This window comes from Myodes glareolus, chromosome 16 (genome assembly GCF_982192425.1).
Source record: "Myodes glareolus chromosome 16, mMyoGla1.1, whole genome shotgun sequence".
In the NCBI taxonomy this organism is placed as follows: Eukaryota; Metazoa; Chordata; class Mammalia; order Rodentia; family Cricetidae; genus Myodes; species Myodes glareolus.
The window spans coordinates 69,369,781-69,395,137 of NC_142041.1; the positions used below are offsets into that span (position 1 = coordinate 69,369,781).

Sequence of the window (25,357 nt, forward strand, 5' to 3'; positions counted from 1 at the left end):
GACAAGGGCACCCTCATATGTAAAAGAAACACTTCTAAAACTTAAATCATACATTAAACCCTACACACAGTAGTAGTGGGAGACTTCATCACCCCACTTTTACTGCTAAACAGGTCTGCCAGACAGAAAATTAACAGAGAAATAAGGAAACTAACAGATGTTATGACTCAAATGGACTTAGCAGACATCTGTGGAACATTTCATCTTAACATAAAAGAATATACCTTTGTCTCAGCACCTCATGGAACCTTCTCAAAAACTGACCACATACTAGGTAACATAACCAACCTCAACAGATACAAAAAGTTGGAATAACCTCATATATCTTATTAGATCATCATGACTTAAAATTAGAATTTAACAGCAACATGAATTTCAGAAAGCCCACAGACACATGGAATTGAACAAGACTCACGTGAATCACCAATGGGTCAAGGAAGAAATAAAGGAAGAAATTAAAGACTTCCTAAAATTCTATGAAAATGACTATACAAGGTACCTAAATTTATGGGACACAATGAAAGCAGTGTTAAGAGGAAAATTCATATCACTAAATGCTTACATAAGTAAGCTGAAAAAATCACACACTAGTGAGTTAACAGAACACCTGAAAATTATAGAACAAAAGTAAGCAAACTCACCGTGGAAAACTAGACAGCAGGAAACAATCAAATTGAGAACTGAAATCAACAAACTAGAAACAAATAAAACAATACAAAGAATCAATGAGACAAAGAGCTGGATCTTCCAGAAAATCAACAAAATAGACAAACCACAAGAGAAGGGCTCTTTGGATTTCAACGGTCTCTGAGTTAAGCACAAAAATAATGATGGAATTCGAGATTCACAATCAGTCATATGTTCTGCCATGATAGAACACATAAAACAGTGACACCATTTTATAACAAGAAAATCATCTCTTCTAGGCAAATTATCAATTGTATTTGACTGCCAGCGTTGACCGGATGTGCTTGAACCAAGATGAGATTCTGAGGCCAGTGTACGGACCAAAGTTACCGATAAAACCAGTGAAAGAAACCTGAACTGAAGCAAGTTTAAGGCATTAAGAGACTCATTAAGAAATGCCCGGAGAGAAGGTGAAGAACAGGCAACAGAATTACATGTAACTGGATCCATACGTTCCGATGAATTAAATTTTAGTAGAGTAAATAATGTTTGACTATTGCCACGGACTTGGTTCTTTTCCTCTCAACTTTTGATTCCCCATGTTAATTCTTGACACAGATAAGACTTGGAATCATACACTAAAAATACCACCAAAAGACCCAAAGAAAACAACTGAGGAAGGCCTGCTTGTAAAACAGGCCGTGCAAATGTCTCTCGCAAACTGTTTGTCAGCTGTGTTACAATCACTCATTTTGAAAAAGAAATAAAATAAACATTGTGTGGTACATGAGCAGACAGAAGTATTTATGATTTTCCACTGGAGAGCATATTTTACAACCGTGATATTGCATTTATATTTAAGGGACTGATAAATGCAAAGTCTTGTTGGAAGTGTTAGTGAGATATCTTTGGCTCCTGCCCTGTTGAGTCGTACACTCTAATTAAGAGGACAGCTATTAGACACCAAGGTCATGTGATAGACAGTCACTGTCCAAGGTGGTCAGCAGATGAGTCCATGAGATCCGCACTGAGGGCCAGGTGAGCGTGGCCACATCAGCAGGTGCTTGATACAGTTCCATTGAAAAATCTTTGAGAATGTATGGAGGGTGTGTGTCTGAGAGGGCGTGTGTGCTATGGAGCATTTGCTGAACTTAGAGGGCCATCTTGGGTGTCAGTTCTTACTTCCTGCCTTCTTTGAGCTTCTGACCGGGGAGCTTTCTAGCATTTTCTTGTCTCCACCTACTGCCTTGCTGCAGCAATTCTGGGGCTACAAATGTAAGCTAGAGTGTCCAGCCTTCCTGTGGGTTCCAGAGATGTAAACTCAAGTCCTCAAACTCATGGCACACTGTCCCCACTGAATCGTCTCCATGGTCCTGAGCATTTAACTTCTCGGATGTGTTATGAGCAGCAATCTGATCTGGGTCCCTTCAGAGAGTAGTCAATCTGAGGCATCACCATGGGGCCAAATAGCCCAGTCTTCCTCTCTCATGCTTCAAATAAATACCTTTTTAAAGTCTAAGAACGCTGCGATTAAAATGGCTTTCTTAATGCAAACGACACCTGTTATTTCCTCAGATATCAGTGCCTAGTCTTTTGGTTACCATGACAATAACTGAATTTATTCTATCGCAATGGTAACTAATAATTTTCCTTAATGGAGTGGTAATAAAAACAGGGGAGAAGGAGCTATGAACCCTCCAAATGATGTAATTAGCTTGTTCTTTTTCAGAACCTAATGCAGTCTGGATCTTCTCCAAAGGCAAGTGTAAGAATTTCTACTCGAAGAGCTGAGAACTGCAGGCACTTGCTGGAGAGGAGTAAAACTCAGGGCTTCTACATTCCAACCTCTTCCCCTGGCCATTTCAGCATCTGCAGCATCCAGCAGCTTTGCTGCCTCCTCTGTCTTCGCTCTTGGAGAGAAAGTGGTGCTAGCGTTTTCCAAATACATTCAAGTAGTTTGACCTTTCTGGGATCAACACAAAATGCTGCAGAAGACATTTTTGGGATGCAGCTCTTCCACAGTGCTGATAGAAGAAAAGAATTTGTTTAAAGCAATTCACTCGAAAAGCATACTGTGAAGTGTGTGTGTGTGTGTGTGTGTGTGTGTGTGTGTGTGTGTGTGTGTGAGAGAGAGAGAGAGAGAGAGAGAGAGAGAGAGAGAGGATTTTATTACCCAGCCATGTACCATGCTTCCTCCTTTATTTCCTTGATCACATCTTTTCAGAAACTCAGGTGGTTCAAGGCTGCTAAAGTGTAATTGGCATATGACCTTCAAGTGTAAATAGTTGAAATTAGATTTGAGGAGGTTTTTATCCAGCCAGCGCTATCTTATTCCCTCAGATGGCTGAAAACTAGGTGTATAGTTTTCACATTCTAGACTAGTGAGCAGAACATGCACGTGACCGTTGACTCCAGGGTCCTCCATGGCTGAAGACAGATACCCAATTTCTGGGGGATGGCAAACCATCTCAGTCATAGTGGCTTCAAACTTTTGGACAGAGTCCGCACATAGTATTCTCTCTCTCTCTCTCTCTCTCTATCTCTATCTCTCTCTCTCTCTCTCTCTCTCTCTCATGTGTGTGTGTGTGCACATACTCTCTCTGGGTGTATATAGTCATCTGTGTGTGTGACTGTGTAGGTCCAAGGACAACTTGAGGTGTTGTTCCTCAGGAGTTCTCCATCTTTTTTCTTGATTAAGTAAGGCCTGTCACTGGCCTGGAACTCACTGTTAAGATGGCTAGCCAGTGAACCCCAGTGAACCCCAGGTACCTATCCTGCCTTCCCAGTGCTGGGATTACAAGGGAACCCAGTGTACCGAGTGTTTTTATGTAGATTCTAGAGATTGAACTCAAATTTTTATGCCTGAAAAGCAAACACTTTTACCCACTCAGTCATATATAAATATATGTGTGTGTGTGTGTACACATATATATGTACGTATACATACATATATAACATACATATATAAATACATACCTAGGCCCTGATATCATTTTTTAAATTTTTTATTATTATTGTATCTTTATGTGCGTGGTGTTTTGCCTGTGTGTCAGTGAACCGCTTGCATGTCCGGTGCCCCACGGATGCCAAAGGAAGGCAACAAATCCCCTAGGAATTGTAGTTACAGATGGTTGTGAGCCATCATGTAGTGTTGGGAATAAAATCCAGGTCATCTGGAAGCTCCTAATCACTGAACCGTCCCTCCAGTCATTCTCCCACACACATTCTCTTTCCGTTTTCTTTCATTTGGTTGTTGCAGCACACGGTCTTACTATGTAGCTCTGGCTGGTATGTAACTCAGTATGTAAGCCAGGCTGGCCTCAAGATCTCAGAGATGCACCTACCTCTGCCTCCTGAGTATTGGGAATAAAGACATGGATGACCACTACTGGCAAGTGATATCACTTCCTAGTGTCAAATGTACAATGGGATCCTGAATGTAGAGGGAGCATTCATCTGTGTTTATGACTTACTCAATGAATGGGAGCTGGGTTCAGTTCTATCATCTGTGAAATATTTATTGATTTGACGAGCAAGAGAGATTACTTTGATGTTGTTACTTTGTGACATACATGTTGAACAGTTATTTTAATAGACAGTGGCCGAAACCTGTTCTTTTTCACAGAGTAAGCCAGATCTTCATTTTCTTCACAGGAAACCTTTTGTGGGTTACCTTCGGCCAGCGCTCTAAGCACCGTCTGCCGAGTCGGCCGCCACTGTTCACCAGAGGCAGCCTTCCTGCTCTTCCCATCTGTGCCTTGTCATAGGGAACGAGATGAAGGAGAGCCAAGATGCCGGATGACTGCTTGGGCTGGCCTACTTTTGTCCTTCTTTATGCTGACCACAACCCTGAGGAAGAGAAATGTCTCTATTTGGGGTAGAACAAAGCAATGAGGCAGCTATCAAAGGCTCCCATGTAGCCATTAATGACCGAAAATGACGACACAAGACTGGCTCTGATTAGTCCTTAACCCACAACCACTTCTCTGTACATCTCAGTGGCAACATCTGGTCTGGCCCACTGCTAAGGCGGTGGTCAGATGGTTGCTCTGCACCACCGCCATGGAATGAGGACACAGGGACTGGGTAAGAATTACAAAAGCAATAGACTTTATTTTCTCCCTAGATGGTCTCCCTGGATTGTAAGCACATGTAAAGGAGCATGTGTAAGTGTGACCTGCTATTTTATCATGTAAAGAAGCATGTGTAAGTGTGTTCTGCTATTTTATCCTAAGCCTCCGTCTACTTTTGATTACTGTCTTGAGGATTGTCTGTTGTCTTTGTGCGTCAAGTAAAAAATATGCCTTTTATAAATGATTATTGTATGTATGTGCATATGAAAATTGAAGCCTGTTACGAATGTTGAAAACATCCCTTGACAGTCATTTATGAAATACTGGTGTATGTACAACAGGAAGAAACGTGGTGAGCTCTTCTTGGGTGGTTACTAACAGTAAGCATTAGTATGGCTGCTATCCGGAAGATTCATTTTCCTGTAAATTTCAGCATGTCTTTCATGTAATGGTTCATTACTGCTATTCTGTATAAAAAGAAATTCAAAATAAAACTTTTTTTTGTATGGGTTATAAAGTCTGGTCTCTTTCCTGTTTCCACTTCTCTTGGCATGAGAATAAACAATGGCTAGTATATCACTCGCTGCGGGGAGAATTGCCAATTTTCTTCTGTACCCAGTGCAAGGTGACACGCAAGATTTATTTGATTACTATGCACATGTATGCATGTGTGCCTGTGTGTATTTAGTGTGTTCGTGTGCATCACATGTGTGCACTTGTCTGTAGAAGCCAAAGGGTATTATAAGAATCATTTGTGAGCCACTCAGTGTGGGTACTGGGAATTGAACCTGAGCCCTTGGCAAGAGAAGTAAGTGCTTTTACCTTTTCTTTTCTTTCTTTCTTTCATTAAATGAAGGAAGTTTTTATCCTTGCCTGCAGTTCATCATGACGGGAAGTCATGGAGGCGGGGCTTGAGGTGGTCAATCCTACTGTGTCACAGTCACAGTCCAGATAAATGGACTGGTGCTCAACCTGCTTTCTCCTTTTCATTCAGCCCAGGACCCCGGCCACAGAGTGGGGTCTCCCCATTTAGGATGGGTCTCCCTACCTCAGCAAATCCAATCTAGAAATTCCCTCACCAAGAAGCCCAGAGATTTGTCTCCTGGGTGGTTTTAGATCTAGCCATGTTAACAGGATCTTCCTGTCTTACTAATTCTGCAGACTTCCTGTCATGGTTGAGTCTGAAACCCATAGAGTCACATGTTTGAACACTTGGTTTCCAGATAATGATACAATTTGGGAAGGTTATGGAAACTGTGGGAAGGAACTTTCTGGAGTAAGTACATCATGATGGACAAGTTTTGAGGTTTATAGTCTGGCTCCACTTCCTGCCCTGACCCCCACTTCCTGTGGAGGGATGAAAGGCGATCTCTCCGCTTCTTGACTACCTTCTGGCTTCACACCTCTGCTACCCTGCCTTTCCTGCTGAGACAAAGAACAGTGTCCCCTCTGGAACCATGAGCTAATGTCAGCCCTTCTCGCTCTACGTGGCTTTCTGTTAGAGCGTTCTACACAGCAACAGAAAAGAAACTCATGCCGTCCATAACCTTCATTATCAAACAGTTGGAAAACTGCCTTCAGTTAGTGCTTTTATTGGGCAAAGTTTATCCTGAAAATGTTTTGAAGTCACTATCCCTGAGACTCATTTTCTTCAGCAACAAGTTTTCTGCAGTGGCCAAGTTCTTGCTGGTGTCATCTCTTCCTTCATGCTTTTTCATAGGTCCCAGTGCAGACAACATTGTTCATGGTGCACTCCTAAAACACAGAGATGTCTTAGAGGTGATTGCTGACAGGGCAAACCCACCCTTTCCTCTTTCCACAGACCAAGCCCTCAATTCAGGCTACAAAGGAGGTTATGTAGCTTGATTGACATGCATTCAAAACAGCATGTAAAAATGTAAACTTGGGGAACACTCACCACTACCATTTTCCCCTCCACGATTTTTCTTTTGATTGTTGTCTCTTTGCCAAGCCATTTTTGGACCTGGATCATTGACCCACCTTCTAACGTTACGATGCTCTATAAATGCAGAGAAAGTGATTAGGAGTCACTCACTACTTTCCACCTATCACAGCACTAGACACATACCATTTAACTTCAAGTCTGAAATCCTGTTCTTCATAATGCTCACCTTGGTTCCTGGTATGATTTAATAACTCAATGTAGAAGTCTCAAGAAACAACTAAATTCGTGTTCTCATAAACTAGAATCCATAAGCTATTTGACCTTTTGACCTTAATAATTGTTCTAGTCTATATGACCTTTCATACAATAACAAACAAGTCGGGGGAAGAAGAGGAGTGAGTGCAGATTGCCACACAAAGTGGTACACATCTGCAACCCTAGCACTCAAGGGCCAGGAGCAGGAGAATACTAAGTTGCAGTCATCTTAGGCTATATAATAAGCCCTTATCTCAAACCACAGCAACAGAAAAACTAATAGGAACATTTTACTCCATTAAGCTGTCTGAATAATCAGCAAAGGATTGACTTTTTGCATGCACAGATTCAAACCAGCTCATCCAGACTTAGCAATAAGTCAACCTGTTGAATGAACCCTACCAACCACCTGTTTCCACAGCGGTTGAGCACAGGAAGATTTAGCTCCAACTCACCTTCACTTGCCGACTGTCTGCGGTGGTTTCATCAAACTGTTCCCCCAGCTTGAAGGAGATCTCCGTGTTCTGGAAAGAGCTTTCTGTTTGGATGCTGACATTTTCCCCGTTGAGACTAATATTAACAGTTGGTTTTGCTAAACCTGCCACATTCCGGGCTGCAAAATCCACTCCTGGGAGACAAAGAAAGATAGACAAAGAAAGATTCACACATTCAGGAAGATGTGCGACCACCGTCGTGAACACCCGCTCTTAAAGGATGCATCCTCCCTCACTGAAAGCTCGACTGATGGACAGCCCTTTTTCTTTTGAAACTGAGTCTCATTACGTAGCCCAGGCTGGCCTTCAGCTCAAGATCCTCCTGTCTCTTGCTTTGAGTCCTGGACTGTAGGTGTGTGCCACCATTTCCAACCTCAGTGTCTTATTTGATGTTATCACTAGTCTCCAGATTAAGCCAGGTCCTTCCGTGGTGCTGCTAGCAAGCCTGCCATCTTGAAAAAGATGAACTTATTTTCTCAAACATGATGCTTAATATGAAATATATGTTTACTGGATGGCTTTTAGGGGAGCAAATGCTTGCATTTTACGTTGTGGAAACTTGCAAAGACAGTGTGGGAAGCACATGGCTCAAATCTTGGCCCTGCTGCTCCGATTGGGGACTTTAAATTATCAAATATGACTTTTGCAGTAGGCAGACAGAAACTGACTCATCCCTCTGAACACATACTGAAATCAACTGCCTGTTCAGACTATCGACGTGTAGACTATCCTCAGTGTAGGGAACAGATGTGTGGGCTGTGAGAAGGTGGCCAAAGCCTGGGCTTCCACCTCGACACTTCACAGCTTTCTCCATAGTAAGCTGGGGGTGTCTAAAGCCCTCCTCACGCTTGCATTGGAAGAGTATATGAGAGGTCTTAGAAGGGCCACAGAACAGAGTAAGACCTTAGTTGCTCTCCCTCCTTGTTCCAGACTTAACCCGGCTCCAAGTCAACACAAGGGTTATTCTGGTATAAGCCCAAGTTCTCACCCATTACTCTCCCATATCTCTCTATTCTTATGTCTATATTTATGTATAAATAGATGCATGTGAAAATACAGAAATATGGGTATACAAATGTAGACAAATGTAGTTATATAATATTACATGTAACCCATATTTAGTATATTAGAAACGATATTAGATATATTATACTATATTTTCTTTCCATACAGGACTTTCTATGTCATCAGACTGGCCTTGAACCTTCTGTCTTCCTGTGACAGCCTGTGACAGCTGGGATTGCAGTTGTCCACTGCCATATCCATTTCCAAGTTTCTTATTTGCCTTCAAATTTTTATCCGAAACAAATATGTCTATAAACCCATGAAGAGACAGGGAAATTTCTTTATTACTTCTGAAAAGTTAATACTGTCTGTGAAAGACGAACAGGTATTATATTTTAAGCATGTTAACTTATTGAGGGGATAAAGCATTGTTGTTTCAGTGCTTAGAAAGAGTACATATGTTATTAATAATGGCAAATATCCATTGGTCATTGTAGGCAAAATGCAAAAAGTGAAGAAACCTTCTGCTTTCTATATGGCTTATTTATAAAAGAGGTTGCTATTAATTATGAAAAATGAATTAACTGTTGTTCTTGAAGAATTCATAGAAAGGTGTAGCTGTAACAGACACAACTCATTACAACTGATGTTTGACTACAGAGCTTGAAGTAGAGACAACGGTCAGGCAGCCCCCACTCTGAGGGGCAGAGGATGTGAGACAGTCAGCCAGTAAAGAAAAGCTGTTCATCTCAAAAAGAAAACCTTCAAAATCATGTATTGAATATCACTCAGACATGCATGAACACCTGAGAAAAACAGACTCTCAATGTTATTTGTTGCTACAATGCTTCTAAATTTATAACTAAAGTAAACCCCAAACAAATTCAATCTATAGACATATTACAATGATTCTTTTGCATCCATTTGGGGTTGAATGAAAGCTGCTTAATGAAATGAGCCAGCTACAGAGACACTCCGCCTGGAGATCTGCATGATGACTTCATACCAGGGCCTGAGAGAGCTGCGAGCCTAGTTAGAATTTTTAAATGCTAATTATTTATTATAAGAAAAATAAATGTTAATAATAAATGGAATTTTAAACATCTCATATGAGTATAACCTATAGTCACAAGAAAGAAAATCCTAAAAAATTTTATTGTAAGGTACAAAGCCAGCCCCAACACCTAAATCTCTTGTCACAAATCCCTGAATTCCATGATGGTATCTCTCACCCAGTTCTCTCATGTAATCCTCAAAGTTTTCGCTGGAGACCAGCTTCCAGGTTCCCAAGAAGGGCTCAATCATCGTGGGAAGCTTTCTGAGAAGACGAGGCACTCACAACTGGAAGCCAAGGCAGTGTGGGCACCCCTATGCCTCCAGCAGCTTCTTTTAAAGAACATCTTCATCATGTGGCATTCCTGAAGTAACCAATGGGATGCCAGGAGCCTGAGATTCCAGGCACCAGCCTTTGACTCATTGTATTTACCTTCAAATTAAAAGACAGAAACCTAACCAGCAAAACTTAATTCAGGTCAACCCCTTTTAACACTAGCAAAGAGATTTACACCCAGGAGTCACCCGATAAATCTTTCCTGCCGAATGGAGGCAACTGTTGATGGAGACCAATCTTTCAACACTAAATGCTGACTTACCCCGAGGGAACCTCCGACAAATGTCTGACGAACACTGACTCCATGTTTTCCCACCCTAAACAAGGGCATCTTTGCTTGGTCTGCCTCTGTTGGTTTTTCTGTTTGTTTATTTGTGCAAGTCATAGTGTCCAAGCCTCTCCTTCATTAGAAGAACACCCTCCCTTCCTTTGCTTGCAGGGTTGATGCACTGATATTGTTAATGTAACTGAACACGCCTACAGTTGCTTGGAGTGAGGTCTAAGGTGTCATTAACAGTATCATTGTTGCCAATCAAGGATAGTTGAGGACCACAAAGAAGATGCCAATTATTGTTGAGCAGAGCTTTGTGATTTAAGCCTTAGAAAGGAGTGATATAATGACATCAAAGTCTCTCTCTCTTTCTCTCTCTCTCTGCCTCTCTTTCTCTCCCTGTCTATCTCTCTTTCTGAGACAGAGTCTTCCTATGTAATCCAGGCTGGCCTCAAATTAGCAATCCTCCTGCCCCAGTCTTTCAATGTCTAGGAATGATTACAGACATGCTTCATCACGGCTAGTTTGCAAACTCATTTTTATATTAAAAGATGCCATTTGAGATGGTGTAGGTAAATTTTGGGAAGCTTTCCTTTGGGGGGTAGGGTTATGTCTGACGTCTACATTCTAAAAAATAAAAGAGGACACAGGTGAATTAAACCTCTTTGTAATTCCTTTTTGTTTCGTGTTCTGTTCTCCAAGCAACTGAAGTAGGTCAGAGACCCAATTCAAACATTTGATTGAGTGGATTGATGTTACTGCTCTGCCCTTCAACAGCATCAGAGAACTGGAAATTTAGACAGCCATGGACCAGAAAATGAGTATCGATATTTTTATCTGCACTATGTCAAATAGTTTTTTTGACTCTGAAAAATATATGTTCATCTTTGTATGTAAAGTCATCTCTTTACATACAAAGCAAGCAAGATATTGCTGTTTGAGCACCAGAGAACAATGGTAACTTAGGTGGGAGACAGAACTGCTTTTGAAGAGAAGATATAAAGAAGTGGGGAATGTTATGTTGCTGTGACTGGAAGAGTCACTGAGCTGTCTGGAGAGAGCAGAGGCTGGGACAAGAGCACTCGAGGGGGACAGGAAAGATCATGCTGACGATAGGGCCTTAAAGGGAGACAGTGTGCTCAGCTTCAGCGTTTAGATGCAGAGCGAGGTGCCAGGCCTGCTTCACTGCTTCCAACCGTTCTCCCTGGACTGGAGGGGCAGAGAACATACATCTGTGCATAGTGACCAGGGAGTTGTGGGCAACTGTCCTTGTTATTCTGAGGTTGACTCAGAAGTGAATACTGTGATCCCTTTTAGAACTCAGGTGGCCCATAGAACAAAAGGGAAAGTCAAATTCTACCTCCTGTAGGGTTCCCCACTCATGGGAGGGAATTGGGCAGGAGGAGAACAGCCTTGTGTCTTGCTCTGCACACTTTGATTGCTTCTGTGATATTACACTGCTGCACCCATCGTGATACAAACTCAAAAACAGAGCAACGACCAATCTGTTACACGAGTGTTGTTGTCCATTATCAGTCTTGTGCCTGAGATTCGTTACTTGATGATTAAGCCTTTTACTATTGACACATCTTTGTAAATAACTTTGTTAAATGGTTCATGTGGATCCAGTCAATTACTTGTAGGCTGGGCAGCTGACTTCATGCACACATACTCACTCATCAGTGAATATTAGACATAAAGATAGGATAACCAAGCTATAATCCACAGTCCCTGAGAAGCTAGGTAATGAGAGAGAGAGACAGAGAGAGAGAGAGAGACAGAGACATGCATGAATGTCCCTAAGAAGGGGAAATATAAAATATATAAGATCTCCTGAGTAAATTGGGAGGAGGGAGGGGCAAAGTGGAGGGTTGAGTAGAACATGAGGGAACAGGATGGTTGAGTTGGGGGAGGGACAGAGAGGGGGAGCAAGGAAAGAGGTATCTTGATAGAGGGATCCATTATGGAATGAAGGAGAAATCTCCCAGGAATCCACAAGGATGACCCAGGTAAGACTCTTAGCAGTTGTGGAGAGGGTGCCGTAACGTGCCTTCCCTATATAATCAGATGATGACTACCCTAATTGTTATCATAGAACCTTCATCCAGTACTAGTGGAAGCAGATGCAGAGATCCACAGATAAGCACTGAGCCGAGTTCCCAGAGTCCAGTCAAAGAAAGGGAGGAGGAATTAAATAAGCAAAGGGGTCAATACCACGATGGGGAAACCTACAGACTCTGTATTGATAGCTGGGGAACCTGCATAGAATCAAACTAGGCCCTCTGAATGTTGGTGACAGTTCTGTGGCTTGGGCAATCTCTGGGGCCACTGGCAAAGGTCCAGTGCATGAACTGATTTTTTGGCACCCATTCTCTATGGAGGGATACCTTGCTTAGCCTTCATACGGGGGGGAGGGGCTTGGTCCTGCCTGAACTTGGTCCTGCCTGACTTTGTACACGCTCCCACCATGGGAGGCCCTACCCTTTCTGAGGAGTAGATGGGTGGTTGAGTGTGGGAAAAGGTGGGGGAAGAGCAAGAGGAGGGGAGGGAGAGGAAACTGTAGTTGGTATGTAAAATGAAAAGACATCTTTTAAATAAAAAATTTAAAAAAACTAGTGTCATTAAATGGTTCATGTGAATCAGGTCACTTGTATGCTGGGCAGGTGATTTCATGCACATGTCCACCCACTGTCAGTGACCCAATCCAGCACGTGACAATCTGGTTCGGAGCTATTCCGTGCCTATTATAGCATACATTTAGATCTTAGAATGAAGTATATTACAGGATGCAGCTTATAGCATTGCATTTCTGTCAGGCATCTGCAGGCTGCTGTAAAAGTGAATCGAGACACTACTTTCTATATTCCTAAGACAGCGCTTGCTGTAAACGACATTGCGCATGCTAAGTGAAGGATTTACGAATGAGTGGCAAAGAGATAAACAGCTCTCTCTTCTTTTTAACTAGCACTTCCGATTAGTGTCAGCAGGAACTAAAGATCCATACACATGAGGAGTGTTGAGATGCTCAGTGTCCCCTGCCTTTCTCCATGCAGCCATAATGATCAAATTCGTTAACTGCCTTCCCATCATTAGTTTTCCATCTGATTTCTGGCTTGCATGGCCAGTGCCACTGTCGAGACTTGGCCAGAATCAAACCTTTGCTTTATGGCTCTGATAACAAAATGCTCTCCTCCTTTCTTCCCTAGGATTTGTTGGCATTTTTCTTGATTTGTTTCATTTCTATTATTTTTGCTAGAGACCAACCTGAGAAGTAAGACTAACTGCTGCCTCGGGTCTTCTCTGCGCTCTAGGGTTTGTTTGTTTTTTCTTTTTTCTTTTTTCTTTTTCTTTTTTTTTGTTTGTTTGTTTGAGACAGGATTTCTCTGTAGCTTTGGAACCTGTCCTGGAACTAGCTCTGTAGACCAGGCTGGTCTCGAACTCACAGAGATCCGCCTGCCTCCCAAGGGCTGGGATTAAAGGCATGTGCCACCACCGCCCAGCTAAGGTTATTAATGTTTTAAGTTTTTTTTTTAATCCTTTACTGTGTCCCCGCAATTCCATTCTTCCTGAAGATTTTTTCTGAATGTCTTAGTCTTAAGGACTGGTTACTGAAAGGGGAGAACAGAAAGATGGAATGTAAACATCCTGCATTTAAAGGAACTTTTAACACCTTGGGTTTCTTCAGTCTAAGAAGACAGGGCCTACAACAGTGAGGTGTGTGTGTGTGTGTGTGTGTGTGTGTGTGAGAGAGAGAGAGAGAGAGAGAGAGAGAGAGAGAGGGAGACTGCTGGCCTCTGTGAATGACCTCTGTAATCATCAGCTGCAAGCATCAATCAAAACACACTTGCAGGGGCTGAGAGATGTCTAACTGGGTAAAGGCGATTGCTGCCAAACATGATGGACTGAGTTCAATCCCTGGGGCCCACATGATGAAAATGAGAACTGATTCTTACAAGTTGTTCTCTGACCTACACACACTGTGGTATACATGCTTCAGTAAGAATGTTCACACACACACACACACACACACACACACACACACAGAGAGAGAGAGAGAGAGAGAGAGAGAGAGAGAGAGAGAGAGAGAATAGTATTTTTAAAAAGAAAAATAAGTTCACAGTATTTGCAAAATACTATGGTTCATCTTAGCTCTTTCAGGATGGGACTCCAGAGACTTGGGCCCATCGGACTCCCATGGCCTGAAGAGTAGTACCTGGATCATTTCTCTGACCTCTCTCCATCAAGGTGTTACTCGAGGAGCAGATATCCAGAAGACGAATGGCTGCATTAAAGAGGGCATCTAACCAGTGATATCAACACCAGAATGCACAATGTTTAGTAACACGCATTGATTATACATTAATTGTTCCGCTGCTGTGTTAGGAGCTGAAACCGACCAATATTAACGTAAGTTTATCATGTGCTGTCCATTGTGCCTTCTCAAACATTGTAAGGATTGAACTTATCCCTGGAGCTCTGCCTCATCAGGTTCTGGTACCACACATGGCTTCCAGACCTACTTCCTGCCAGGATAACTGCTGAACTTCAGAATCCTTCACCGGTCCCACTTTGTCTTAGTGCTCTGAGCCTCAGCTTCCACATCTCCATGGAAACAACCGGCTCCTCCTGTAACATGAAGGGTCCTGTTTGTTTGGGGGTTTCTGTCCTGTCCCCCCCTCCCAGCTGTTTAGTCACAGAGAAAAATCACACAGAGATCTCTATAAGTTATAAAGCTGATTGGCCCATTAGGTCAGGCTACTTATTAGCTAACTCTTACATCTTGATTAATCCATTTTTCTGATCTATTTTAGCCATGTGGCTCTGTACCTTTTTCAGTGGGGCAGATCACATCCTGCTGCTTTGGTGATCTGGGCAGGAGTGGGAGGAATCAATTTCCTCCTCCCCAGAATTCTCCTGCTCTCCTTGCATCATTTCTACTTCCTGTCTGGTTTTCCCACCTACACCTCCTGCCTGGCCAGATTGATTGACAGAATACAGACAATTCTCCCGCACCACTCTCCCATCAGATCATTATGGTGATCAGTGAAGCGCATCATGCAAGGGGCCAGACACCAGCGTTTTTTCTTAACAAATACTGGCAAACTGGTGATTATTATACTTAATAAATAAATACTGATTTGTGTAGCATGTTTAATAAAAATCCAGAGACAGATATTGGGGTTCAACCTGAAGGTCAGAAAAGCAGCCAGCCCCTGGCTCTTACCTCTACCTCAGTCCGAAATGCCCATCCTGCTCCCAAGAATCCTCAGCCTGAGACTGAAAGCTGTCTACTTCCATCTTATATTCCTCTCTAGAGCTGGGATTAGAGGTGTGCATCACCACTGCCCAGTTTCTATGGTAAACTAGTGTGGCTACTGGGATTAAAGGCATGTGTTCAGTCATTACCTGGTCTGTAAGATTGATCAGTGGGGCTGTTTTACTCTCTGATCTTCAGGCAAGCTTTATTTATTAAAATACAAATGAAATATCACTACAGGTTTGCCAATATTTATTAAGACTATTCTAAACAACCCCACACAGTTCTAGTGAATCCAAATTGTGGACCTCACGATTTTCTTTGATTAAAAATATTCTTTGACCAGGAACCTAATCTCTTCTGTGGTCCCTCTAAACCAGGGTATTACACACACAGTGGGTGGGCAGAAAATGAAGAACTTTGGAAGTATGTTCTAAGAAAGACATCACAATAATAACAGAACATAGATTTAATACTTCTCAGTTTTTGTTAACACGTATTAATTATACGTATTGGATGAGGTCAGCGTGAGGTAGTGTGATACTTGAAGATATTTATATAGTGGGCCCTGATTCAATCCACACTTCCGCCTTACCCTAAATAATCCCCGTTCCACACCCCAGGATGACTTTCCTTTCACATCTGCAGATGAGACAGAAGGAAGACGCTGCACTTGCTTTTGCGTCTGCCTTGTCACTCAGCATATCCTTCACTATCCCTGAACTGTACGCTCGAATGGAGTTTTGTCTTGTTAGAATATGAACCTTGTGATTTAGGAGTTTTACTCCATATGTGCAAAACCTCAATGTAGAGGTGCTTCATGCCTCCCCCTAGAGATGCATGTAACACACATAAGTACATGCACACATCTGCACACACACACACTTCCTGAGAAACCTGACGGTTGTCTATGTGTGTACAAGAATGTTTTAAACTCGTTATATTTGTATTAACACTAGTTTTAAGCTTCACTGATATTGCATGCGTGTATGCATACATTTCAGACCTCACTGTTTTTATGCCTGTGTGTGCACAGATGTTTTAGATACAGTCACTCCACAAAGGTTTGCATTTGAGTAAAAAGGTTGATGGTAATAAGTATAAATCTTTGAAGCAGCTGAACATTATTGTACATTTGTTTATGAATGAGCATGTCATACTCACCTAGCATGAACATTATGGGATGCCTGGCGTGGCTTCTGCACAGTTGCTAGGCACAGCGTGTTGCTATGGCTTGGATGTGCTTTGTCCCTGAAGGCTCCAGTACCGGAAGCTGCATGCCCAGCAGTGTGTTAAGATACTGGAAGCATCGAAGGGTGGGATTTCTGAAAGGTTGTTAAGTCAGTGTGGGTGAGAATGTGTGTGGAAATTCCTCTCGTGGGATTAGTGGATCCTGCTAGATCCCACAAGAACAAGTGGTTGTCCATGACAAGAATGGCTCCTCCCTGCTGTGTATCGGGGAGATGCCCCTCTCCCTTATCATCTCCCATGATAACACCTGCCATTATGTCAGAGCCGACTCTTGGGGCTGCACAATCATGAACTTTCAGCCTCCAGCTAAGGAAACTTTTTTTTTTGTTGTTGTTGTTTTTTGTTTTTTGAGACAGTGTTTTTCTATGTAGTAGTCCTGGCTGTCCTGGAACTACCTTTGTAGACCAAGCTGGCCTCAAACTCAGAGATTCTCCTGCCTCTGTCTCTGGAGTGCGGGTATTAATGGCGTATGCTAACACCACCTCGCAATTTATTCTTTTTAAAGCAAACAGCCTCAAAGTTTTGTTAAAGTAATGAAAGACTGACTGAATCACCTGTTTTAGACTGGGACTGTCAGACTGGCTGAGCATGCTGGTACACACCTATAACTGTAGGACATCAGAGGCTGAGGCAGGAAAACCGCGGTTCAAGACCAGACTGGGCTATATAAGAATCTCTCTCTCTCTGTCTCTCTCTCTCTTTCTCTCTCTCTCCTTTATTACACACACACACACACACACACACACACACACACACACACACACACGGAGACCAAAATGCTTTTCTACAGCACTGCTGGGTCACAATGCCCCAGGACAGGGCAGATATAAGTGTGCATGCTTGAATCACATGGATGTGAATAATTGCGCTATGTTTACAACTACCCTTGGTCTTGGACAGATAGCTTCTAACTTAGGTATGTTAAAGCAGGGCTTAATACTCAGTCTTGGTTCCTGTATACTTTCTCTTATCTGGGACATTTCATGGACACTGACTTTTCTACCTTGAAATCTTATGGAAGATCTTATTACTTTTATCAGAACCAAAATAATAATGCAGCTTTTCTACTTTCTTCACTGAATTATGTGTAGACACACAATAAAATTAGACACACAACAAAAATATCATTGCACCACTTTCTAAATCTAAAAAGGTTTTATTTAATCAACACAACCATATTCAATAACATCCAGCTTCAGGGAAAATGAGTTGCTTGCTAATTAGTGGGAAATCATCTTTGTAAAAACAATACATCCAACCAAGTATTGTAGAGCTCGATGCAAATTTCAGTCCAGGCCACTCCCCTTGGCTCATGCCCTTTCATAAGTTCTGGTAGAAGTGACGCCTTTCATGACACATTCCTAGACACGAGCACAAATCCATGGTCAGAAACTGAGACAACCATGTGCAAATGTTTTTATTTCTCAGTGTTGGAAAGCAGATAATATTCAACAAGAATACATGATCTAGAATTCTGTGTTTGTATTGCACATCCATCCCCAAGTGTACTAGATTAGGATGATGCAAAGACCAAGAAGATACAGGTCTTTCTCTCAGGGAGCTGGAAAATCTCCACTGTAAGAGGGTACTATCAGCAGAAGCACAGCACACACTCTGGTGAGGGTGTTGCATGAGGCAGTTTGTGATACCAGAGAGGAAACAGGGGAAACCATTCTGGGAGGAGTAGCCCAGAGGGGCGGAGCCCAGGTTTCACCCTAAGCTCCAAATAAACAAATACTGCAAATGAACCTTTTGTTCTAATCTATCCGATGGCTTTGCTAAAGCAGAGGGAGGGTCCTGAGGCCCGGATGCGGGGTACTCACCACCACCAGCTTGTCGTCCTCTCGCTTCCTCTTTATGGTGGTGGACTTCCCATCCCACTTCTGCACCTGCACCAGGGCCCCGTTTTCTAGGGTGATGATGCTCTGCAGACACAGGGAAAGGAGACTGCAGTTTGCATCTGAATGTCAAAAATAAGATTGAGAATATGGAATCTTGGCTCAAAGGGATATCCTGAGGCCCTTACTCGAAACAATAAGAATATAGTCCAACAAGAAAAGGAAAGAAAGACAGAGGAAAGGAGAGAGAGAGAGAAAGAGAGAGAGAGAGAGAGAGAGAAGGAAGGAGGGAGGGAGAAAAGAAGGGAGGGAGAGAGGGAGGAAGATGTCTTGAAAACAATAACGTAGAACTCACATGTATATGTATATCAACTTATATTTTTTTTTTTTGGTTTTTCGAGACAGGGTTTCTCTGTAGCTTTGGTGCCTGTCCTGGAGCTAGCTCTTGTAGACCAGGCTGGCCTCGAACTCACAAAGATCCGCCCGCCTCTGCCTCCCGAGTGCTGGGATTAAAGGCGTGCGCCACCACCGCCCGGCTCAACTTATATATTTTGAATAGAAATAGAACACATAGAACATAAAATCATAATTAGAAAAAAGAGACTATCTTGTGAAAGGAACTAGGTGGCAAAGCATATGTGGAAGTGGTGGCATTAGAGTGGCTTTTATAAACTTCCTCTAAAGTTTTATTGCTCTAACTTACTTCATAGACACGACTGTATGACACACAAAATATGCTAATCATTTTTAAGATTAGGGCAACTTAGTAATGTGTCATCCACATTCTGAGTGTAGATGTGGGAGCTCAGAGGGGAAGCTTTCTGCCCTTTGTCTTGAAATCGCGACTTATAGCATCCAAAGCCAGGCAGGCCCTCACCCTGCACCGGCTCCATGGTCCTCACCTTCACTTTCCTGTCATCTGCGGTGATTTCTTCAAATTCCTGGCCCAGTTTGAAGGAAATCTCGGTGTTTTTGAAAGTGCTCTCTGACCGGATGGTGATCACATCTCCATTGACACTAATGATCATGTTGGGCTTGGCCATGCCGGCCACTTTCCTGGTGGCAAAGCCCACGCCTGGAGTTAGGACAGAAAACATGTCAAGCTTACACGCTTTGTGTCCACGAAGAAACAGACACCAGATTACATGAGGCACCTTTAAAACAAGCTATGTAGCTAAGCACGCTGGTCCTAATCCCCAAGGACACACTCAGGAGCGATCCTTCAGATTTACTCTTAGCTTCTCCCCTTCTCTGCTTCAGGAGACTCATCATTGGTTTCAGCATAATCTATACAGAGATTAAATCTTCATATCTCTATGTGTATGTGTTTTCTATATATGCCCGCATATCTATAACATACTTATAATAATGTGGCAATAATATATTTGTATGTATACTATCTCTATTTTGTGTTTATGATTGAGACTGCTTGACTATTTCATACTTTCTTAAATATAAAAAGTTATATTTTAAAAAAAGTGTAAAGTCAGAGACCAGGCCTGATGAGGAGTGAGCGGGTTAAAAGTTCATCTGTTTTGATGTACAGAACCCAATTTTCTCAGCATGTGTCGCCAAAATTAATTTTCTAGGCTTTTTTCCCACATCACTCCCTCATGAAATGAAGATTCATTTCTCTAAAAGGAAAAATGGTTCCTACATACCATGCCATTTTAGAGTGCCAATACCATTCCCAAAAATGTGTAAGGAAAATTTAAGGGGAGCTCAGTAAATCTTTTGAACTCAAGAAATCAGAATTCCGCCGTTCAGAATAGTTTGGGAATCAACACTTTGCGTCTCAGTCACTCAAGCCTTGTTTGTTTCAATGAGGGAAAGGCTTTCCTGCAGACGGTGAGCGACTTAGGTGAGCGACTTACAGCCTTAGATGAACACTAACAGCTTCCTGTCTCTGCACGGGCTACACAGAACTCCTACACCACACCCGGGCTAACTTTTCCGACACAAATGCTTACGCTAGAAGTGAGCGCAGGGTAGAATTAAGGCTGACCTGAGAGAGAAACGCAGCACAAGAGGTGCAGGCGGAGCCTGCGACTTGGTTCTCTGTCTAAGCCACAGAGAAAAGGATGTATTTCCCCCTTGAATCCTCCCTCTGACCCAGGCAGTCAGTGCGGGGAAGGGATGCGGTGCAGAAGGCGATTCCAGAGGGGCGGAGCCTGTGAAAAGCTGCCGCTTCACTTGTTTCTTTTTGATTTTGACAGCAGAAGGCAATACCTGCCCACTGTGCCGCAACCACAGCTGCCAATTCCATTCAGGAAATATCTTACTGCCTTTTATTACGAGTGTTTCTCAATTTAAGGTGTTGTTATAACTTAGATATGAATATCACAAGTTCAAAATATTCGTTTCAAGAAGTCGATAGCTAGAAGTGGTCCAAACCTGGTGTTTGTGGGTCAGTACCTAGTAATTAGCATACTGAATGGTGTCTAGCCGATATGTCAAAAGATCAGTCATGCTGAAATTCCTGATATTCTTCTTATCTGCAAACAAGAGAACTGCACTGGCAGATAACCTAAAGGTTCCACTGTGTAACTTAGGGAAAGGGTAAGCCTTCGAAAATTAAGGGGGTCCTGTCCTAATGAACACACTCTGTGGTATGGGATCTGACTTCTGAAGGCCCAGAGAGAAGGGCTCAGCGCAGAAACTCAGGAGAGAGTGCATCGCTGGCTGAAGACCACTATATTGCTGCCAGCGGTGCTTGGTGAGCAGGCACACAGCAGCACGTGGGCAGTGGGGACAGAAGACCAATCAATCGGAACCTGCGCTACGGGAAAGGAGCACTCTGCATGTGCTTCACTTGCCGAGCTCCCCTTCGGAATCACTCACTAGCTCTATGACATCCTGCATCATCCCAAACTAGTGAATGTGTAACCCCCAAGCAAAGTGTTTTCTGAAGTCAAGCTTTTGACTATTGTGACATTGAGACAGAAAAAAAAATTGCTAAAATGTATTTTCCAACATGATGTTTTCTAACATGGGCAATATCATGGCTTCAGTTTAAAGCACAAATTACTCCATGCCATACAAAAAGTCTATTTTTCTTTCAAAGTTATTGCGAAATTTTTGGGTAAAAGGAGATGTTAAAAATGGACAAAGAGCCAAGTGAATCAGAGAGACACAAGGGTGGCAATGAAGGCAAGACCTTGTCTGTCATTCTATGGATCACTGAGAATTCCCTCCCTGCTGGTTAATCTGCAGGAAGCCCTAGGCTCAAGTCTCCTTCAGGAGGCTTCCAGGACGTGCTCTTTCTTGTACCTTCTGCAGCCTCCAAGCAGAAAACAGCATTTCCCTCAGCAGCTGCTGCCAGCTCAGAGCCAGCTCGCAGCCCTCTCCCCTCCTTGGGGACCCCCAGACCCCACCCTACTCACCCACTTCTTTCATGTAATCGTCGAAGTTTTCGCTGGAGACCAGCTTCCAGGTCCCCACAAAGGCGTCGCACATTCTGTGGTCCTTCGGAGATCTCTCTTCCAGGTGAGACAGAGGCCGCAGGAGGGAAGGTGCTGTGATCCTCTTGAGTCCGAATAACTCCCTTTTAAAGATGTCCTGACCATGTGACCGCAGCAGTGACCAATGGGGATGACCCCGGATCATTTCCTTCATTACTAGCCCCTGTATTTTTTCCTCTGAGTCATGTTTTTAATAGAAATTTCTCAACTTTGGTTCTCCCTGGCAATGATCACTGGACTTAGAGTACAATTATTTTTAACCAGGAACAGCGTATTTTAAACGTTCCTGTTTTGACTGTTAAATGCTTGGTGCATTGAACTTCCCCCTATTATTCTGTATGTAACTTACCTCATTGTGGAGGAGACAGTTACCTTGGACACACTTTGGCCCTCCTGTGTTGAGTTTTAATTTTACTGAGACCACAGTAATGTGCTTAGTTCTGACTCTGAGGACAAAAAGGCTGCCTTAGAGATTCTTGATCTTAATGGCTTTTTTGTTGAGACAGTGTTGTTTTCAGGAATTACAGCAAAATAAATAGTGAAATAATGTTGAAATAGGCGCGGTATGTTAAGTGACATATATTCCTAAAGCGGGTTTTACTTTTGTATGTGCCTGACAGAACACTGCAGCTGCTCATGTGGCTTGTGTTCTCTTTCTTTTGGGAGGGCAGTGTTAGGAGCAGCACAGTGACTGGACCCTGCAGTGGACCCTGTCCAGCTATTTATACACATGTGACTCCCACGCTGTGATGGCCACAGGGAATTCAACAGTGAACCTCACCAGGCATCAGCCTGCTCTCAAGGACCTTTCTTTCCCCCACTGGGGAAGATGGTGTGCAAAGGGGCAGTTAAGAAAGCCACTGAAGAAAGCAAACAGCACACCATGGCTGCTCTGAGAGCGTGACACTAGACAGAGCCATCTGGAGAGCTGGCACAACCGGATCACTCAGACATGGCCATGCAGACGGTCTGTAAGTCACGACAAGTGTAGATGGATGTGCCTCGTAAGAAAAGACCAACTTTAAGACAATGATCTTTGTCCAGATTCACCCACCGTGAGATACAATCGGGTATCCAATAAAATACACCAAGGGAGTCTTCACTGACCGTGTGCCTAAGAGTCCATTGTTCTATTGCTAATACAAAACAAAAATTTGAAATAAAATTTCATTGGACCCGCAGCCCGTGTTCTTATATTATCATGTTTAGCACCTGATCCTTAGCAGGGGATGATACAAATGAAATCTGCTGAAGACGATCATATGTTCCTTTAAACATTTCCAACAAAGGAGAGTAGTCTACAGGAATGTGTCTTTTTAGCTTAAATAACAGTGGCTGCTGCAAGAAGTCTGGAGGTAATACTTGTAGGAAGTGACAGAGCAGCCCAGCTCTTACCTAAGGGATTCTGGTGTCGGAAGCAACTCCATATATATTCCAAACACATGTGTGCTCCTGTGGAAGACCACATTCTTACTATACAGCACATTCTTATTATACATGTACTAATTTATGTCTCAGGAAAGGCAAAGAGCTTTCTACAGTGTAATGAGGAGGTCCTTGTCTTACACCTGCGGCGTAAATGGAAGTGCAAGTCTAAGCTCAATGCTTAGATCCCTCGGAAGTTACTTCATTTCTGTCCTTAAAGGGTTTGTATTGCTGACATGAGAAGAAAGAGCATCTCCTCATCTTGACCAGCTGGTGGGCTGTTATCTGAATAAGAGAGTATAAAAGAAGGGGAATCTTGTTTAAAAATTCAGTGTTAAGATGGTATGACGAGGGCTGGAGAGATGGCTCAGCGGTTAAGAGCACTGCCTACTCTTCCAAAGGTCCTGAGTTCAATTCCCAGCAACCACATGGTGGCTCACAACCATCTGTAATGAGGTCTGGTGCCCTCTTCTGGCCTGCAGATATACACACAGATAGAATATTGTATCCATAATTAATAAATAAATATTTTTTTTAAAAAAAAAAGGAAAAAAAAGATGATATGACGGAACATGTCTATAACCCCAGCACCTATGAAGCTGAGGCTGGAGAATTGTGAGGGTAAGGCCACGCTGGGCTACAGAGTGAGACTCATCTGGAAAAGAAATTAGTACTACACGGTTTGGGGTACAATGTTGTTTGAGTCATGTCTCCTTAAGCATTTGTGGTGAGCACCGACAGGAGCTGTAGCAGTCATCTCTTGGTTAACCGGGCAGGCTCTGCACTGCTCACCTTTTCCAACAGGGTTTCACTGTGGGAAGCCCACGCTGGCATCACTGAGGGAAGCCAACGCTGGCAAATAGTCCTCAAGACACTTTTAGTTTTGCAGGTCTGACAAGTCCAAGGCACCGTGCTGTGTGGGAATCAGGAATAAAACATGACCACGTGGGCCAGAGCAATAGCTCAGCGACTAGGAGCGCCTACTGCTCCTGCAAAGGACCCTAGCTCGGTTCCTGGGACCCATGCAACAGTTCACTAGAGTCTACAACTCCAGTTCTGGGGGTCTGATGCTCTCTCCTAACCTGACTGACCTCCTGGGTTTCTGCATGTCCATGGTGCACATACAGACACACAGATACATATACATAAAATAAAATACATAAATAAATCATTATTTTAAAGAGTTTCTGACTGTTTCCAATAACCCCAGTTCCTACTTAGCTCACAGACAAAGAAAAACGCAAAGTCAAAACGCTTTCTTTTAATAGCTGCCTTTACATGAGCGTTTTTAAAACAAAAGGCACTTGCTGCTTCCCTGAAATGTTTACAATTTTATCATCTTCCATCAACATAAAATCTGTAGGAGAAAAGATGTCTCCACCCTATCCTGTCTTTTCTCATCCCTGATATTTCCCCATCCAGGACTTAACATTTCTAGAAGTTTGCTCATTTTGTTGAGTGTTAATTAATGAAGTAATTCACAAAAGGAGGGCGGTATGCCACGTAGCCATGCTTTTGTGTATGTTCTAAGGCAAGAAACCACGAATGTCTCTTTGCAGTTTAGAAACGTGAGTACAGCAGCCTTGGAAGGGTGACTGACGAAGGCCACGGTGATCTCATGTCAAGCTATGGACAGGGCAAGAGTTCTGGCTGACAAAGGTCAGAGTAGGAAAAACAGCCATGAAACAGTGGCAATGTAACGGAGAAACTTAGAAATCTAGAGACTCGGCAGGAGCCTAAACCACAGGCAAGCTTGATGGGAGACAGTTGGCATTGGCCATGAGAGGAATTCCCACAGGAGCACCTGTCCTCTGCAATAGCAGACGCAGGGCTGAACTGCACATACCAGCGGGGTGCTGCACCCCTGTAATGGCAGCAACTCAGGAGACTGAGTCAGGAGAATCACCTAGGTTCAAGGCCTGTCTGAGCCACAGAGTGAGTTCAAAGGCATCCTAGTGATTTTAACAACGAGCAAGTCTCAAAACTTAAAAATTAAAAAATAGCCAGGATATACAAACAAAGAGCAAAACCAAAAATGACACAGTAGGTTAATATTTCCTCAGAGTCCCGGGGAAGGGTCTGCACTGGGGGCAGCCTGGCTTTG

General features: G+C 43.0%; 2 protein-coding genes across 2 annotated transcripts; both read right to left on the reverse strand.

Annotated features, from left to right (window-relative positions):
• Window positions 1-6,276: 6,276 nt before the first annotated feature.
• Fabp9 (fatty acid binding protein 9) lies at window positions 6,277-9,709 on the reverse strand. Its single transcript, XM_048420043.3, has 4 exons — window positions 9,593-9,709; window positions 7,317-7,489; window positions 6,619-6,720; window positions 6,277-6,455 (listed from the first exon to the last, which is right to left on the reverse strand). Exons 1-4 carry the CDS (start codon window positions 9,663-9,665, stop codon window positions 6,405-6,407), a joined length of 399 nt encoding a protein of 132 aa, XP_048276000.2. The 5' UTR covers window positions 9,666-9,709; the 3' UTR covers window positions 6,277-6,404.
• A 7,956-nt stretch (window positions 9,710-17,665) lies between these two features.
• Fabp4 (fatty acid binding protein 4) lies at window positions 17,666-21,910 on the reverse strand. The gene is made up of 4 exons (XM_048420592.3): window positions 21,751-21,910; window positions 19,270-19,442; window positions 18,353-18,454; window positions 17,666-17,890 (listed from the first exon to the last, which is right to left on the reverse strand). Exons 1-4 carry the CDS (start codon window positions 21,821-21,823, stop codon window positions 17,840-17,842), a joined length of 399 nt encoding a protein of 132 aa, XP_048276549.1. The 5' UTR covers window positions 21,824-21,910; the 3' UTR covers window positions 17,666-17,839.
• Window positions 21,911-25,357: the final 3,447 nt, after the last annotated feature.

Bases quoted from the DNA above. Each gene is read 5' to 3' on its own strand.
- Fabp4 (XM_048420592.3), bottom strand. From the start codon at position 21,823: ATGTGCGACGCCTTTGTGGGGACCTGGAAGCTGGTCTCCAGCGAAAAC. The intron at 19,443-21,750 runs GTGAGTAGGGTG...TCCTAACTCCAG, and splicing joins CGATTACATGAAAGAAGTGG to GCGTGGGCTTTGCCACCAGG. The intron at 17,891-18,352 runs GTGAGTACCCCG...GCTCGTGTCTAG, and splicing joins AGGACGACAAGCTGGTGGTG to GAATGTGTCATGAAAGGCGT.
- Fabp9 (XM_048420043.3), bottom strand. From the start codon at position 9,665: ATGATTGAGCCCTTCTTGGGAACCTGGAAGCTGGTCTCCAGCGAAAAC. The intron at 7,490-9,592 runs GTGAGAGATACC...TTTGTCTCCCAG, and splicing joins GGATTACATGAGAGAACTGG to GAGTGGATTTTGCAGCCCGG. The intron at 6,721-7,316 runs GTGAGTTGGAGC...CTGCATTTATAG, and splicing joins CAGACAGTCGGCAAGTGAAG to AGCATCGTAACGTTAGAAGG.